Here is a 14808-nt window from a genome sequence, read left to right as displayed (position 1 = left end):
TCATTTTTACAACTTGGACAATACCTGCAATGGCAATTAAATACTTGTTTTCATCATTCTTGTAATAACTCATGTTTCTCATTTGTTCTCCATCCCTCTATTTGGTCTCATAAATTTTTGCTTTCATGCAACTGATTCTCAAAAAGAAATAGAATTTATGAATAAAATACACACTTCTGCAAGCTACCTTGTGGGGCAAATTTGACAGAACCTTTTAACCTGACAATTTTAAAAAGGAATAATAATCATTTATCCCAGTTAGAGTTATCTCTATTGTAGGGACAATGAACCTTAAATCAATTAATGTATTCTACACAAGATAATTTTTTTCATATAATTATTCGGTTATTACAAGCCTTCGAAGCAGAAAAGGATACGATGCACGATTCATACTCTTACCATTCATCTTCCTCGGGTAGTTTTTCTAGGGGTGGATCTAGACATTGAAGGTGGTAGGCCTGGTCACATTCATCACATAAAATCTGTTTATCTGGGTCATGCTTTCCTCCACAGACAGAGCAAGCACAATGTTTACATTTTCTTTTTGGATTATCCTTACAGAAATCACAGTCAGGCTTGTTAGTTCCTAGAAAGAAGATATTTAATCAATGATTTTATTAAATTATTTTATTTTTCTTTTCAGCCCCCTCTCTTTTCTCTAGTAAAATTGTTCCCAAAAATCTTCTTTTTTTTTTGTAAGTAATACCCAAAATGTTTTTCCTGTAAGTCAAGATTCTATTTATTTGAGAAAGACAACATAAATTTCTACAATTTTACTGATAACTTTGAAGCATAAACTCACATATATGATTTTCCAGACCATCATATACATGTATTTGACAAATTTAACACTTAGATATACTTTTTACAGGTGAAGCTGATGGATCAAATGCTTCATCAAACTCGTTAATCTGTGTTCCAGGTTTCTCAATGTCAAATATCTCATTGGTGAATAATAGCTTACATTCATCCAGTGGCATCAGATCTGGTCTGTAAATAGTAGTGAAAGCCAACATTAACACTGAGCATAAATTTCATAAAGTGAGATCCACAAGTACTCAGAACAACACAAAAAGATGACTCCTGAAAATTTACCACCAAATTTAGCTTTGTACAGTCCAAGTGAAACAAAACCCCCAGTTAAAACTCACCCAATGAAGACTGTAGCTGTTAGTTCTTTAATTGTTCTCGTGTCCCTTTTCCCTGTGATTATGCAGTCATACCAGAATCCCCGTAAATCTGGGTCATCCACATTGTAATTAGCCATAACTTTCTGTCCCTCCTTGATGTCTGATAACTTTAAAATCTTTCTGGCTCTTGGACGCATATCTTTGCATTCCATTTTTTCCGGTTCTGTATCATCATATCTATTAAAAGCATTAGGAGTTTAACAAGACTGCATATCAATAACCATGCAAAAATCAAAACCTTAAATCACTTTGACAGGGATTTATCTAGATATTTTGTTTTGACTACCCTTTTCACATAAACGGGGAAAAATCTTGACATCAGTGCTGGACCTCTGAATATAACATGGGAGTCTAGGGGCATGTCCCTCTGGTAATTTTCCGATAAATGTTGCAAGAATTTGCATTTTGAGAGCATATCTGGGGGTCATTTCTAGAATTAGCACAAATAAATATACCTTAAGTGTTACATATATGTTTAATCAGGATATTTTCCATATCTAAAAGGGGAATTTTGTCATTTTTTTTAAAAGGGGAAAGATACCATTTTCTGGTAGTTAAAACAGCATTGATAAACCCTAATTTGATATTTACCCATCAAAAACAACACTATAGATATAACCATCGTGATCCACAGGACAACCGTCTTTAACATCCACTTCCATATCTTCCACAGAATCTTTCTTGGTTGGATCAAACTTTTCATCCTTGGATATGTTTACAATCTTAGCCTCAAACCAGGCGCCAACTGAGGTATCTCTTGCATCAATGATATCCCCGAGCTGAAACACAATTACAGTCAAACCTCATTATCTCAAACTCGACAGGGCCGATATTCAACTCTTAGATATCTATTGGAGATAATGAGGTTAACAAAGAAAATATGCATACATGTGATTCTTCCGGCGGGAGACAAAATCTCCAGATATTTCACCCCCTTCCGCCCCTCCCGATTAATTTTTAAATCTTCCGTGTTTTAAAATTCTTCAAATTAAATATTATTTGCAATATTTTTTTGATCGTGTTTCATATAATTGCTCAGAATGAAAAGAAATTGAGATAACAACGCCAGTGCAATAAATTTTCACAGCGGTAGGCTTCGTAGGAATCAACATGAGGTCGTATAATTATGTTGTAAAAATTAATGATATATCAACTTGATAAAAGACCATTGATGTTTATTACTGAATGCAAAACATTGTAATTAGTTGCTAAAATACCCAGTTGACATCTTCTAATGCTACTTTTGTCACTTAAAGATACAGTTATAATGTAGGTCACACTCTAGTTTAAAATAGATCACACTACAGGGTGTTGCTAAAATATACCTGACTCTAATTTGTTTATTTTTTTAGAGGGTACTTTTTTTTCATCTGTAAACATTCTATTTAAAAACAAATTACTGACATAGAATTTGTTACATAAAACCTAGCTGTTTTACTTCACTTACTAGTTGATATATCAATACTAAATCAAAAATAAAATTTTATCCAATGTTTTAATGATGCTGTTAACTCTTAATTACTTTACTAGGAAATGAGTTGATTTCATCTTGAATACTCAATTTCACTTCAATTGAATATAAAAACTTTATCATATTTTTCTTAAAACTAGACAACAACTTTATAAAATAAAATTTGTAAAGTAATAAACTGGGAGAAGGTATTTTTTCCTGAATTTTGGGGGTTGGATGGTCTTTTGCGATTTGAAAAAATGTCGATAAAAAATCTCCAGCTTTGAGACCCAAACTCCAGCTGAAAAATTTCAAATCTCCAGTTGTGATTTTTCAATTCTGTCACATGTATGAATATGGCTGGAACCAAATCACTTCAACTGTGAACATACCCCTTGTATTCCAGATTTCAATGTTGTGAAGTTTAACCATACCAAACAGGTGCTGCATCTCATCAATCAGCACCTGATTGGCTATCTAATTCTACATTAAAAAGACATTTTCATAATGTTGAGTGGAATCCAAACATTTACCTTGTAGGTGCTATTAGCATATTCCTCTTTTGTTGAAGTTTCTGCTTTGTTGATTGTTTCTTTCACTGGAGTTGAAGGCTGAAAATGCAATCATTATATAAAGTGGAAATAATATTTCATACTACAGATATTGCCAGCTACAATAATTTAGTTCCCATCATCAATTTTTTTTTGGGGGGGGGGGGGGGCAGAGAGGGCTACAACTCCATAGGATCTCGAGAGTAATTCATTCCTGCAAAAATTTTGGCTCAAATAATTATCAAGTGACTATTTTATTAATATTCCTTACCTACATAAACTTAAACAAGAGGCCCAAGGACCTTGAATCCCTCTTCTGATAAACTGTACAACCTATCACTTCTATTTGAAGCCTCTAAGTATCCTGCATATTTAGATAAAGCCTTGAAATTCCAAAGGTAGGTATTCATGACCTACATTTTAGATGAAACGCTATGAGAAACCAAGATGATTCTAAGCCAATTAGTACCTGAGAGTAGGTCATGGTGACCTACTTATCACTTGTCATTCTCTGCGGACTCAAGATGCATCAACTAAGTTTGATGATTCTATAATACCTAAAATATTTTTAAAATTATTACCATAAAATTTCAAAAGTCGCTCATATATAATAGGTCAAAGTGACCTCCTTTTCAGTCAACCAAATCTGTGGATCCAAGATGCATCAACTGACAAAGTTTGATGAATCTAAGCCAATTAGTGCCTGATATATGTCCAAATTATGCTTCTAAAATGCTTTGAAATCAAATGCCTGCAAAGTTCAAAAAGTAGGTCACTGTGACCTACTTTTTAATAAATATGTTTTATGGCCCCAAGATGCATCATCTTACAAGATTTAATGATTCTAAATCTCTCAGTATTCGAAATTATGATCTTAATTGTTTTGAAAAAGATTAGCCATAAAATCCAAAAAGTAGGTCAAGGTGACCTACTATTCAGTTGACTTACTCTGAGGACCCAAGATACATCAACTGACAAAGTTTGATGATCATATGCCTTAAATTGTTCAAAATATGCCTCTTCATCATTTTGAAAAAGAATGGCCACAAAATTTAAAAAGTAGGTCACCGTGACCTACTTTTGAGTCAACATGATATGAGGTCCTTTGATGCATCAACTGACAAGATTTGATGATCCTAGTCCTTATAGCAAGCAAAATACCAACATTTTAATAAAATGTCATTTTTGGTCAACTTTGAAGTGACCTTGAGACCATGCCCTTTGCCCCAGGGTGATTCCCCTTGCAAATTTTAATCTACAACATATCCTCATCCTTTTATGTAAATTTGGTGATAATCTGCCCAGTGGTTCTTGAGAAGAAGATTTTTTGGCAACCAGTACTTTTGTTTCTATTTTCCTAATTATCTCCCCTTGTTTAAGGGTCACAACCTTAGTTTTAGTATAAACGGGAGCCCTTGGGCCAAGGATACCCTGTGACAAATTTGACAATAATAGTTATGGCCCATATTCTAAAAAGTTTAGGCACACCACACAAATGGCCATAGCGTTAGCTCTTTGAGCCTTCGGCTCAGAAGAGCTAAAAATCTAGTTATGCATGGCATATCTTGATTCTAAATATAATGAAAAGTCCATTATCATTTATTTTTCGTGTATGTAGGCATCACAACTTGAATTTTTCTGCCATATTTACTGACCTTGATTAATTTTATTCTGGGACAAAATTGAGACCTACGGAGTGGATCTTGTAAATAAATAAATAGGATTCCCTTTTTTTAAGCATAAATATAACTTCTTTTTTAAAAAAAAACAAAAAAAAAAACATTCAAATGCTCTCATTTATCAAAGTAATTCCAAATGGCACAATTATTATCTACACCAAAATTTACCTTATCATGCCTTTCTAAATTTCAAGTGCAAGTCTCAGTATCTCATGGAGACCTGTCATAGCTGCTGAAGAAACATTCAGTTGTATTTTACCTTCTCTATCATATCATAGGCTGTTTTTGAAAATGAATTCAAATTTCATCTTATTTGAGGGAAGTCAAATCCAAATTGAAAAGCAATTTATTTTACATGAAGTCACCCATATTAAAAAAATATATTCCTGCACCTTTACAGAGATCCTTTGGAACTGTAGCCCTCTCCCAAAACATCCAATAAACTAGAAATATGTCCATAGGACATGAATGCCCCACCCAGGGTTCAATAGTAATGAAACATGAAAATTTGTATTAATGGAGGAAGTTTGATGAAAACACCTTGAATAGTTTCTTTATAACTGACTTTTGATATCAATAAATAGTAAAATCAAAAGTCATTTGGAAGTTCAAGAATAAAAAAAAATGGACACACTTGATAAATTCTCACCAAATAATGTAATCAGTGCATAAGCTTCATAAAAAATATCTGGAATAGTTTCTTTAAACAAAACAAAAAACCAAAACAAAACAAACAAAAAAAAAACAAAAACAAAAAAAAAACAACCAAACAAACAAATTTAAGACAATTAAGTTCAAAGTCAAAGGAAAGGTCAAGGTCAAAAATGTTGATGAAGTTTAGTAGCTCTCCTCAATATGTATCAACATATGAAGTTTGATAAAAATATTTTGAATTCTTTCCTTGAAACTTAACACAAATTTGATGTCAAAGTAAAAGTAAGATTATGGTAAAAAGTGTTGATGCAATTGAATAGCTCTCATCAATATGTGTAAGCATTTGAAATTTGATAAAAATATCTTTTATTTGTTTCTTTGAAACTATGCTAAACACAAATTTGAAGGTCAAAGAAAAGATCATGGACAAAAATATTGATGCCATTGAATAGCTCTTTTCAATATGTATAAGCATATAAAGTTTAATTAATAAAAATATCTTAAATACTTTCTTCGAAATTTTAGCTAAACACAAATTTGAAGGTCAAAGAAAAGGTCATGGTAAAAAATGTTAATAGCTCTCATCAATATATATTGGCATATTAGGTTTGATTAATATATCTTGAATTTTTTTTTTAAACTGAGCTTTGTACCATATTAAAGATAAGTGAGGTCAAAGTCAAAGAAAATTAGGAAAGACCAAGGTCAAAAAATGTTGATGCACTTGAACAGCTCTCATCAATATATATAAGTATATATAGTTAAACTTTGTTATCTAAAAGTTGACGGGACCGTTGATGAACTTCGAGATATCCCGGGGTTCGACATACCGAGGGTTATAACTCAAATGAACTTCAAATAAACTTAGTGCAGTGAACATGTACTTAATTAATAGTAAAAACATGTCAAATTCCTTCTTGTTTGAAACTCTGTATACGATTTCTTTAATATACATGTACATGTATTTAGCAATCAAAAATTTTTTACATCCTCTTTATAATTCACAAAATAAAAGCTTTGTATAATATGCAAAGAAGTATAATCCTTCCACCAACGCAGCAAGTCAACCGCTAGCATCGTTTCCCATGTATACATAACCGGTTATCGTCTATGCATTGTAAATTTAAAACTGGTCACTGTCAGAATAACGAAATATACGTTTTCTTTTATTGGAAAAATATGTTCATACATGTAAAATCAATTAAAAGAAAATTATTTTACCGTAATAAATTCATATGCAAAAGAAGAATCACGCACTTTTGTCTAACAAGAGAACAACACTGAATCACAGGGCACTACAGCACAAGTTTTCACTGCAACACATGCTCACATGATGGCGTGTACGGACGATTGTAAATTCTGCACGCTCATATAGGGAAAATAAATTCTAATTGCATTAAATAACAGAATTTTGTTTTACTTTGATGTTTATAATTTTCACTTTCATATGCATAAACTATGTATGTGCGCATATTTCACATAGCATTAAATAGCGATTATCAAGATAAACGTACCCAAGCCACAAAACAATTTTTGGTCATCCACGCATATGCATTAGACTACACACAACCTTTGGTTTGCATAATTACAATCAAGGTAAGCCATACATACACTTCATATAATTATTGCGCTATTATCTGTTGATCACAAGAACACAGGTAACCCGAGCGTGACAGACAGGTGGGTGTTATCAATACAGCATTCAGTTTACCTAACGGACTTGATCATCAGAGCAGAAAATAATCCTGACTTCTAGATAACGCATGTGATTTTAATGGATGGGTACACAATTTTACTTCGAGAAACCGGGGTATTCAACATTAACGTGTTCGACATAGAGGGGTTTATTTTAATCATTTATAAAGCAAATTTTGTCGGGACAGCGGCCTTACTTCAACATATCCCGGGTATTCGAAATATCGGTGTTCGAGATTTCGAAGTTTAGCTGTATAAGATTTGATAAAAATATCTTAAGAAGTTTCTTTGAAGTTGAGATAATCACTAATTCAGTCTATGCAAAAGTGTAAAATTTTTACAGGACATAAGGTCTGGTAAAAATATATATTTTACCAGACCAAGCATGTACTTACCAGACCGACCTTCTTTCTTTAAATTCATACATCATTATAATATAGAGATTGAAAAGGGGGGGGGGGGTATGGTCACTGTTTAATTGAACCTTAAATAGATCTAGAGTTGAGATTATTAAAAAAATGATCTTATTGAAATGAACAAACTTACTATAAAAAAATTTCCTTTTTAAAAGGTAGTATATAATTGCATACAATTTTCTCTCTTTCTGGGTATTTGACATATACAAACAAAATACACAGTGTCAAAGATTTTTTTTAACTTAAAATATATTTATTTATTTCTTTCCTGAAGTAACTCACAACGGTTACTCTTGTTTAATAATGAAAATAATTTCCCACAACCAAATATACGTATGAACTATCTAGAGATCTACATTCCATGACAGAGGAAATTCGAATTAGACATAAACGATTATGACAGGCATACATGTGATATGTACCGGCTGTACGCAAAATGTAGAGTTTTTCGAGCCCATTCATCGTGTACCGGCGGGACACCAAAATTCACGGAATATGAAAATTTGTACAGTATTTTGAATTTCTCGCTAAATGCCGCCATTTTCCTCTCATTCTCACTCGCGAGACACTGGAAAACGTCACCTGTGTTGACACTTGACCTTCTGATAATTGTGTTGTACACAAACCATCGCGTGCGAAGGTGTGCCAATTGGGATAATTATCTTGCTATAAATTCGTATCAAATACCCCTTTAGGTAGCTTTATTTTTTAAGGGGTACTTAATTACTGTTAATGTTTCGTATACGTAACTTGATTGAAAAAAATTAAGCCAACTTCTAAAGTTGATATACATGACTTAATATACGTGAATCTGACCCAGATCTTCGTAGGTATAAAATACACGATGTTTATTACAATGATTACGATGGAATTTCAGAAGAATTTAAGCGATATTTTATACCATTTTTTGTACCATTTTTTGATAGGCAGTGTACAGTTTTTTCACCCAAATTCCAGTTTTTTTATGGCTCCTGTACAGTTTTGTGGTCTTTGACTTATCACATGTATGGACAGGGTTGTTACAGATTAAAATTACTGCTAAATGGATGGAATAAAGGATATGTATGGACAATAAGACCATATGTACCGACCCGAACCAAATTTTGCCGGTAAAAACCAACAATCCAGTGACTTTCGCATATACTGCTAATTTAAAAAAGTGAGGTCAAGGTCAAAAGATGTTGATATAGTTAAAGCATTCATCAATATGTATCAGTATGTGAAGTTGATAATAATATCATGAATACTTTTTTGAAACTTAGCTAAACACTATTCAAGAAAAGTGAAGTCAAGGTCAAAAATTGTTGATGAAGTTGAATATTTTTCATTAGTATGTATCAGGGTATAAGGTTCGTCTTAGAACAGTTTCTCTGAAACTGAGCTAAATACAAATTTAAGAAAAGCAAGGTCAAGGTCAAAGTCAGAAAATATTGATGCACTTGAATAGCTCTCATCAATATGTATCAGCATATGAAGTTTGATAAAACTATCTTGAATAGTTTCTTTAAAACTGAGCTAAATGCGAAGTGAGATGGAAGGATAGAAGGATGGAAGGACGGAGGGACATAAGATGGACATGACAAACACTATATGTCCCGGCCGTATTCATGGTGGGGCATAAAAATATTGGAGAGGGCTACATTATTGCAGTTAAGATAATGCTGACAACAAATACTTATAACAGATAAACAAATAACCACATAACCTCTATTAACATACATTATATGATTTTTCTCTTACAAACTTATAATAAAATGGAATTTTATATTAATTAAAATTATTTATTTTTTCTATTATAAATGCATTGAAACCCTAAACTTAGTAATACAAGGCTACAAAATGATACCAGCTTGTTTTCCTTGTCCTTGTTTTCTTTATCAGAACAGGTGCTCTCCTCTCCACTGCTGTTATATCCATCTGTTGGCTTCTTTTCTTCCTCCTCAATTTGATTTTGTTGAGTTTTGTTTTCACCAAGAGGTGCGGCCCTAACCATTAATTGAACAAGATCGTTCAGTCCTACATTGTAGTCAAAGAGGGAGTGGCCATCTTCCAGCTTCAGAGAAAAACAATTCTGTTATATTAAATACCTGAGTTTTCTACGGTAGAAATGAAATAAGTTAACATACTTTCAATAAACTGAATAACCATTTTACACCAAGGTCAACCTTAAATGTTTACTGTTAAAAAGATTTATCGAAAAGTTATTTAAAGGGCCACGAACACATTTTTAAAGTTTAAATCCATCAAAAGTTTTAGTAGAATTCCATGTCTTACATTTGCATTTTCACTAAATTATCAATATAGCCCCCCAACCCCTGACCCTGGGGCCATGAATTTCACAATTTCTGAAGAGGGATCCTTGTTCAACATAATCATGCACTTTGTTTGCTTGCTTAATATACAGGGGGAGAGAAAAACTTTTTAAAGAATGTATGCATTTTTACTACATGATCAATACATAGAGCCTTTAACCTTACTCCAGAACCTCTGACCCAGGGGCCATGAATTTCATAATTTTGGTAAAAGATTCAATCCTTATTACAATCATGTCAACAGTTTAACTGTTCAATGTCCTGGAGTAAAGAAGAGGATTTTTTAAAGATTGCATCAATTTTGTTGGTATAAGCCCCACCCTTCATCCCCAAAGGAGGTGGCGAACAAGAAATTCAAAAATTTTGTTCCCCTTCACCCATAGCAGAGTTTCCGAAAAACCAAATATTTTTATCAGTCATTTGAACTGATGACTTAATGTGTTCTACCAGTCCGAAGCAAATTCTACCAGTCCAAATAAATTCTAATATAATTCATGATGTAATTCAAAAGAATATGACATAGGTCAGAACTGGTCCATTTCATCTGAAAGTGTATATCAAATTGCTGCAGAACATCAATGCCAACCTGACTGGACCTTGAAAGTTCTCAGAGTACGTAAATGATTCTGCGAATTGTCAAAACACCAATTATGAGACAATGCAAAAGAACAGAGTACAATTAATTAGAATAATCAAACTATGACATGAGAAAAGCCCTAACCACATTTAAAATATGTAATATATCGATAGATGCAATGTAGCAAATAGGAGTGGATTTGCTCCATAACGAGTTTGAAAAATGCAAGTTTACAGGAGTTGCAATGGAAATAACTACTTAATTAATGATAATAAACCTTATTGAGATTGTATATGTCTTTTATCCTAAAAAACAACCCATAAAAAGACAAAAATTCAACTCATTTTCTCAACGTTTTTTCTCACTTTGAATTTACATCCATATTGACATTCGGAACTCTCTAGATTATTCGTAGTAGTGTTGATTAGAATTATCTTCCCCTGTTAATGTTGCTGCATTGTCAGAAAGCAACTCTCTAAATGCTTTTTGAGATTAATTGAGTGTTTTTTAATGCTGAGTCGGCAATCTTTCAGCCATATTTCTGCGATAAAAAGACAAAACTTTACGGGTTCAACGAAACCTTAAAAAAATAATGGATTGTTAACACAGAAATTGATCAGTCATGCGTACCGGTGATATATCGAATAGCATTGAGGCAACGCACTCTGAAAAAATTACGCACTTTGAAATTTTTTTTCAAAGTGCGTTAAAATTGGGACAGAATCAACGCACTTTGAAAATTTTTCAAAGTGTGTTCAATTTTGGACAAAATCAATGCAATTTGAAAATTTTTTTCAAAGTGCATTAAGAGTGTACATCAACGTTTTTAACCATGGAGACACTTAACGCACTTTGAAAAAATACATATAAAACAAAAATTCTGGACTTAGGTTTTAATAATAGATGGCATCAATTTTGTTATATTTCTTCCGAAAAACTCTGAACTGAATTGATCTACCCTCATCGAGAATGAGGAGGAGATAGGTAGAAAGTCTCTCAGCCCAACTCTCTATCTTTCCTACACAAATATATGTATTTACATAACTGGTATGACATTGATTATTATTTCTCTCAATAAATTTGAGTTAACGTAAAATAGATGAAAAAATTTAGATAAGCTTTCCTGAAAAAAAAAAATATGCACCCTATTATATTAAAGAAGAGAGCCGCATAACCTTTATTCATAATGTATCCACAATGTTCCCTCAGAAAAAATGCATTTACATGGTAATTAAAACATGCTATTATAATTTGACATGTCTAGCGTTTTATGACATCAAATTACAGATTTAGAAGTAATCTGACTGCATAACTTTTTTTAGAAAAAGTTATTAGTGAACGAGGTAAAAATTTCAGTCGAGTGAGTAATGTGGCTAAGGTTTATTTTCTTATTATCAAATAAATGAGTCAACCATTGTTTCATTTTATATGTTCACAATAGATAGACAGAAGAATATGATAGAAAAATAGATGAGAGAGAGAATTTTCATGGTATGGAAAAATCATAATTGCTCCCTTTTCCCTAAGAAAAATGCGATGCTTTAAGTTATTTATCGACACCTTCATCTACCGATCTTATTAGAGACTGGATAAAATTTACAAGAGGCCCATGGACCACAGCACTCACCTGAGTAACTTTGGCCTTGCTGTTTTTCACCTGATTTCTCTCCCCCCCTCCCCCCCCCCCCCCGGTAGTACTTATTGTGGCCCCACCCTACCCCAGGGGTCATGATTTGAACAATTAGAATCTACACTACCCCAGGATGCTTCCACATAAGTTTCAGCTTTAATGGCCCAGTGGTTCTTGAGGAGAAGATTTTTAAAGATTTTTACTATATATTTCAATGTAAAACTTGGGATTCCCTATTGTGGCCCCGCCCTACCCCCGGGGGTCATGATTTGAACAATTTAGAATCTACACTACCCCAGAATGCTTCCACATAAGTTTCAGCTTTTCTGGCCCAGTGGTTCTTGAGAAGAAGATTTTTAAAGATTTTTAATACATATTTCAATGTAAAACTTGGATTCCTTATTGTGGCCCCGCCCTACCCCCGGGGGTCATGATTTGAACAATTTAGAATCTACACAACCCCAGGATGCTTCCAATTAAGTTTCAGCCTTTCTGGCCCAGTGGTTCTTGAGAGGGAGATTTTTTAATGACCCCTCCCAATTTTTGTATTATCTTGATTATCTCCCCTATGATGTGGACTTGGCCCTTCATTTTTATAATTTTAACTCCTCTTCACCCAAGGATGCTTTGTACCATGTTTGGTAAAAATTGGCCCAGTGGTTCTTGAGAAGAAGTCAAAAATATGAAAAGTTTACAGATGGACGGACAGACGGCTGGACGGACGACGGACAACAGGTGATCAGAAAAGCTCACTTGAGCTTTCAGCTCAGGTGAGCTAAAAAAAGAAAAGAAAAAAAAAAAAACGAAACTGTGCTATAAAACAATTATTCCTCCATTATTTCTAAGACCCATTTCCCTTTTTTAACAGTTACGAGAACCTTTGGAAACAAGACAACTCCTAAAAATCTTTAAAACGTCTATATCTCAGATCCTGACGTCATCACCGAAAAGTCATCCATTCAGATCACGCTCGCCCTTTTCCGTTATTTGTTGTTACGGAAATGGCCGAGTAGTTACAATTGAAAAGTTATCCAACCAGGTTCAAATAATTATTTATCACACCTAAAATTTGCAAGCAGTGTTTTTTTTTTCAGTACTTTGGGACTGGGGGCTGGGGCCCTCAGAATTGGGAAATTCAGTGTCAATTAGGCTAAATTGGGAATCTCCCAGAAAACCCAGTCACTTTAAAAGCATTGTCAAAAAGCTTTGTTTTTGTCTTTGTATTACTTTAACAAACAATTGTTATAACAAATCAAGACTATTCTTGGTATGAGTTATCTAATTACTTGCACCAAGAACAATATTGGTATGAATTATCTAATTATGCAGAAATCCAACATGGCTGAACAACAAAACCTGCTTGAACTTCACTGAAAAACATGCAATAAACAAACTGAATTTGATCACATATTTTGCAAGTTTTTCTTTAAGAAAACTTCCACTACATTTTGGGAAAATACAGGCATATTTCAAATTGGGACTGGGGCCGAATTTCGGCCCCAAATCGGCCCTAAAAAAATCACTGGAAAGAATATTGACCAAGCCGCACACATTTTTTTTTCAAAGTGCGTTAATATGGTCGATATTAACGCACTTTGAAAGTAAATATTTTTTTCAAAGTGCCTTAACGTGGTCCCAAAATTAACACACTTTGAAAATTTATTTCAAAGTGCGTTGTAATATAGCATCCGACATTTCAATTTTCTTTCGGTTTTGCTGGTAAGACAGAAGGTTTTTGGAAACTCTGCCATAGATGCCATATGCCAATATTGGCTAACATTGGTTCAGTGATTTCAGAGAAGGAGTTGAAAATGTTCAAATATTAACATACGACAGTCGACGATGAACGAAAACAGATAGCAATAGGTCAGGTGACCTAAAAAATAAAAATTATCATTACATGTGAAGGAAAATTCAACACATTTTCTAAAATATTGTTAATCAACTTAAACATCTGATGATATTTGGAACTCTCTGCATCTTTCATAAAACGCTAAGTTTTGAATTATCTGCCCCTGATTATTTTGCTCATATTCGATATACAAAACATATTCAATCATTAAACTGAGTACAAAAGACAATTCTCTTTTTTTCGATAGAATGTTCTATCTAGAGTTAAATGAACTATAGTAAAAACATGAACAAATCTAGCAAGATTTCAAAGTAGACATATCAGCCCAGATTAAGAATCATGCACTTCTCCCACCCCCACCCACCATTACAGATCTATACCTCTTTTCAATCTTCCCCCATCCCTTTTCATCGAATAAATCTGCACATTGATGATTGTGATCACTGATATTGCTAATTTATGATCTGGTAATAAAACACATGAAAATGAGGTACCTGTTTTCCTCTGTAAAACAATCGCTGTTTCTCAACAGGAGCCTCAAATTCCTCAACTAAACGTGATCTTAATTCTTCAATCTTAGTCAACTTTGACAAATTATCTACACGTAATGATTTTTTCCCATCAAAGCTTCTAACTTGAATCCACATTGTCCCTTTGAGTTACTCCTTGTCCTTGTATTTCTTCCAAGAAATAAACAAACGCCTTCGTAAGCACCTTGTGGCGGGAACTACTTACAATTTCGCGCGAAATATCGGGAGTTTAGGTCAATTTGTATGAACATTTTCGAGGAGTCCCTGTACAG

At 33.4% G+C, this 14808-nt stretch overlaps 1 protein-coding gene across 1 annotated transcript in view; it reads right to left on the bottom strand.

Moving 5' to 3' along the window:
* LOC133176710 (E3 ubiquitin-protein ligase UHRF1-like) overlaps positions 1–14727 on the bottom strand; it is a 26690-nt gene extending 11963 nt beyond the window's left edge. Inside the window, exons 1-8 of the mRNA XM_061311783.1 lie at positions 14501–14727; positions 9482–9688; positions 3174–3251; positions 1782–1969; positions 1152–1367; positions 863–990; positions 400–586; positions 1–24 (exon numbers count right to left, since the gene is read on the bottom strand). The exon at positions 1–24 is cut by the window's left edge and continues 100 nt beyond it. Coding sequence (XP_061167767.1) covers positions 1–24; positions 400–586; positions 863–990; positions 1152–1367; positions 1782–1969; positions 3174–3251; positions 9482–9688; positions 14501–14653 — 1181 coding nt within the window. The 5' untranslated portion in view covers positions 14654–14727. The remainder of the gene's footprint in view (positions 25–399; positions 587–862; positions 991–1151; positions 1368–1781; positions 1970–3173; positions 3252–9481; positions 9689–14500) is intronic.
* Between the last annotated feature and the right edge of the window lie 81 nt (positions 14728–14808).

This window comes from Saccostrea echinata, unplaced genomic scaffold, assembly GCF_033153115.1.
Source record: "Saccostrea echinata isolate AGI-Se365-2 ecotype Australia unplaced genomic scaffold, CSIRO_AGI_Sech_v1 ptg000081l, whole genome shotgun sequence".
NCBI classification, from domain to species: domain Eukaryota; kingdom Metazoa; phylum Mollusca; class Bivalvia; order Ostreida; family Ostreidae; genus Saccostrea; species Saccostrea echinata.
Note: the sequence above shows the minus strand (reverse complement) of the source record. Positions and strands in the feature narration are given on the sequence as shown.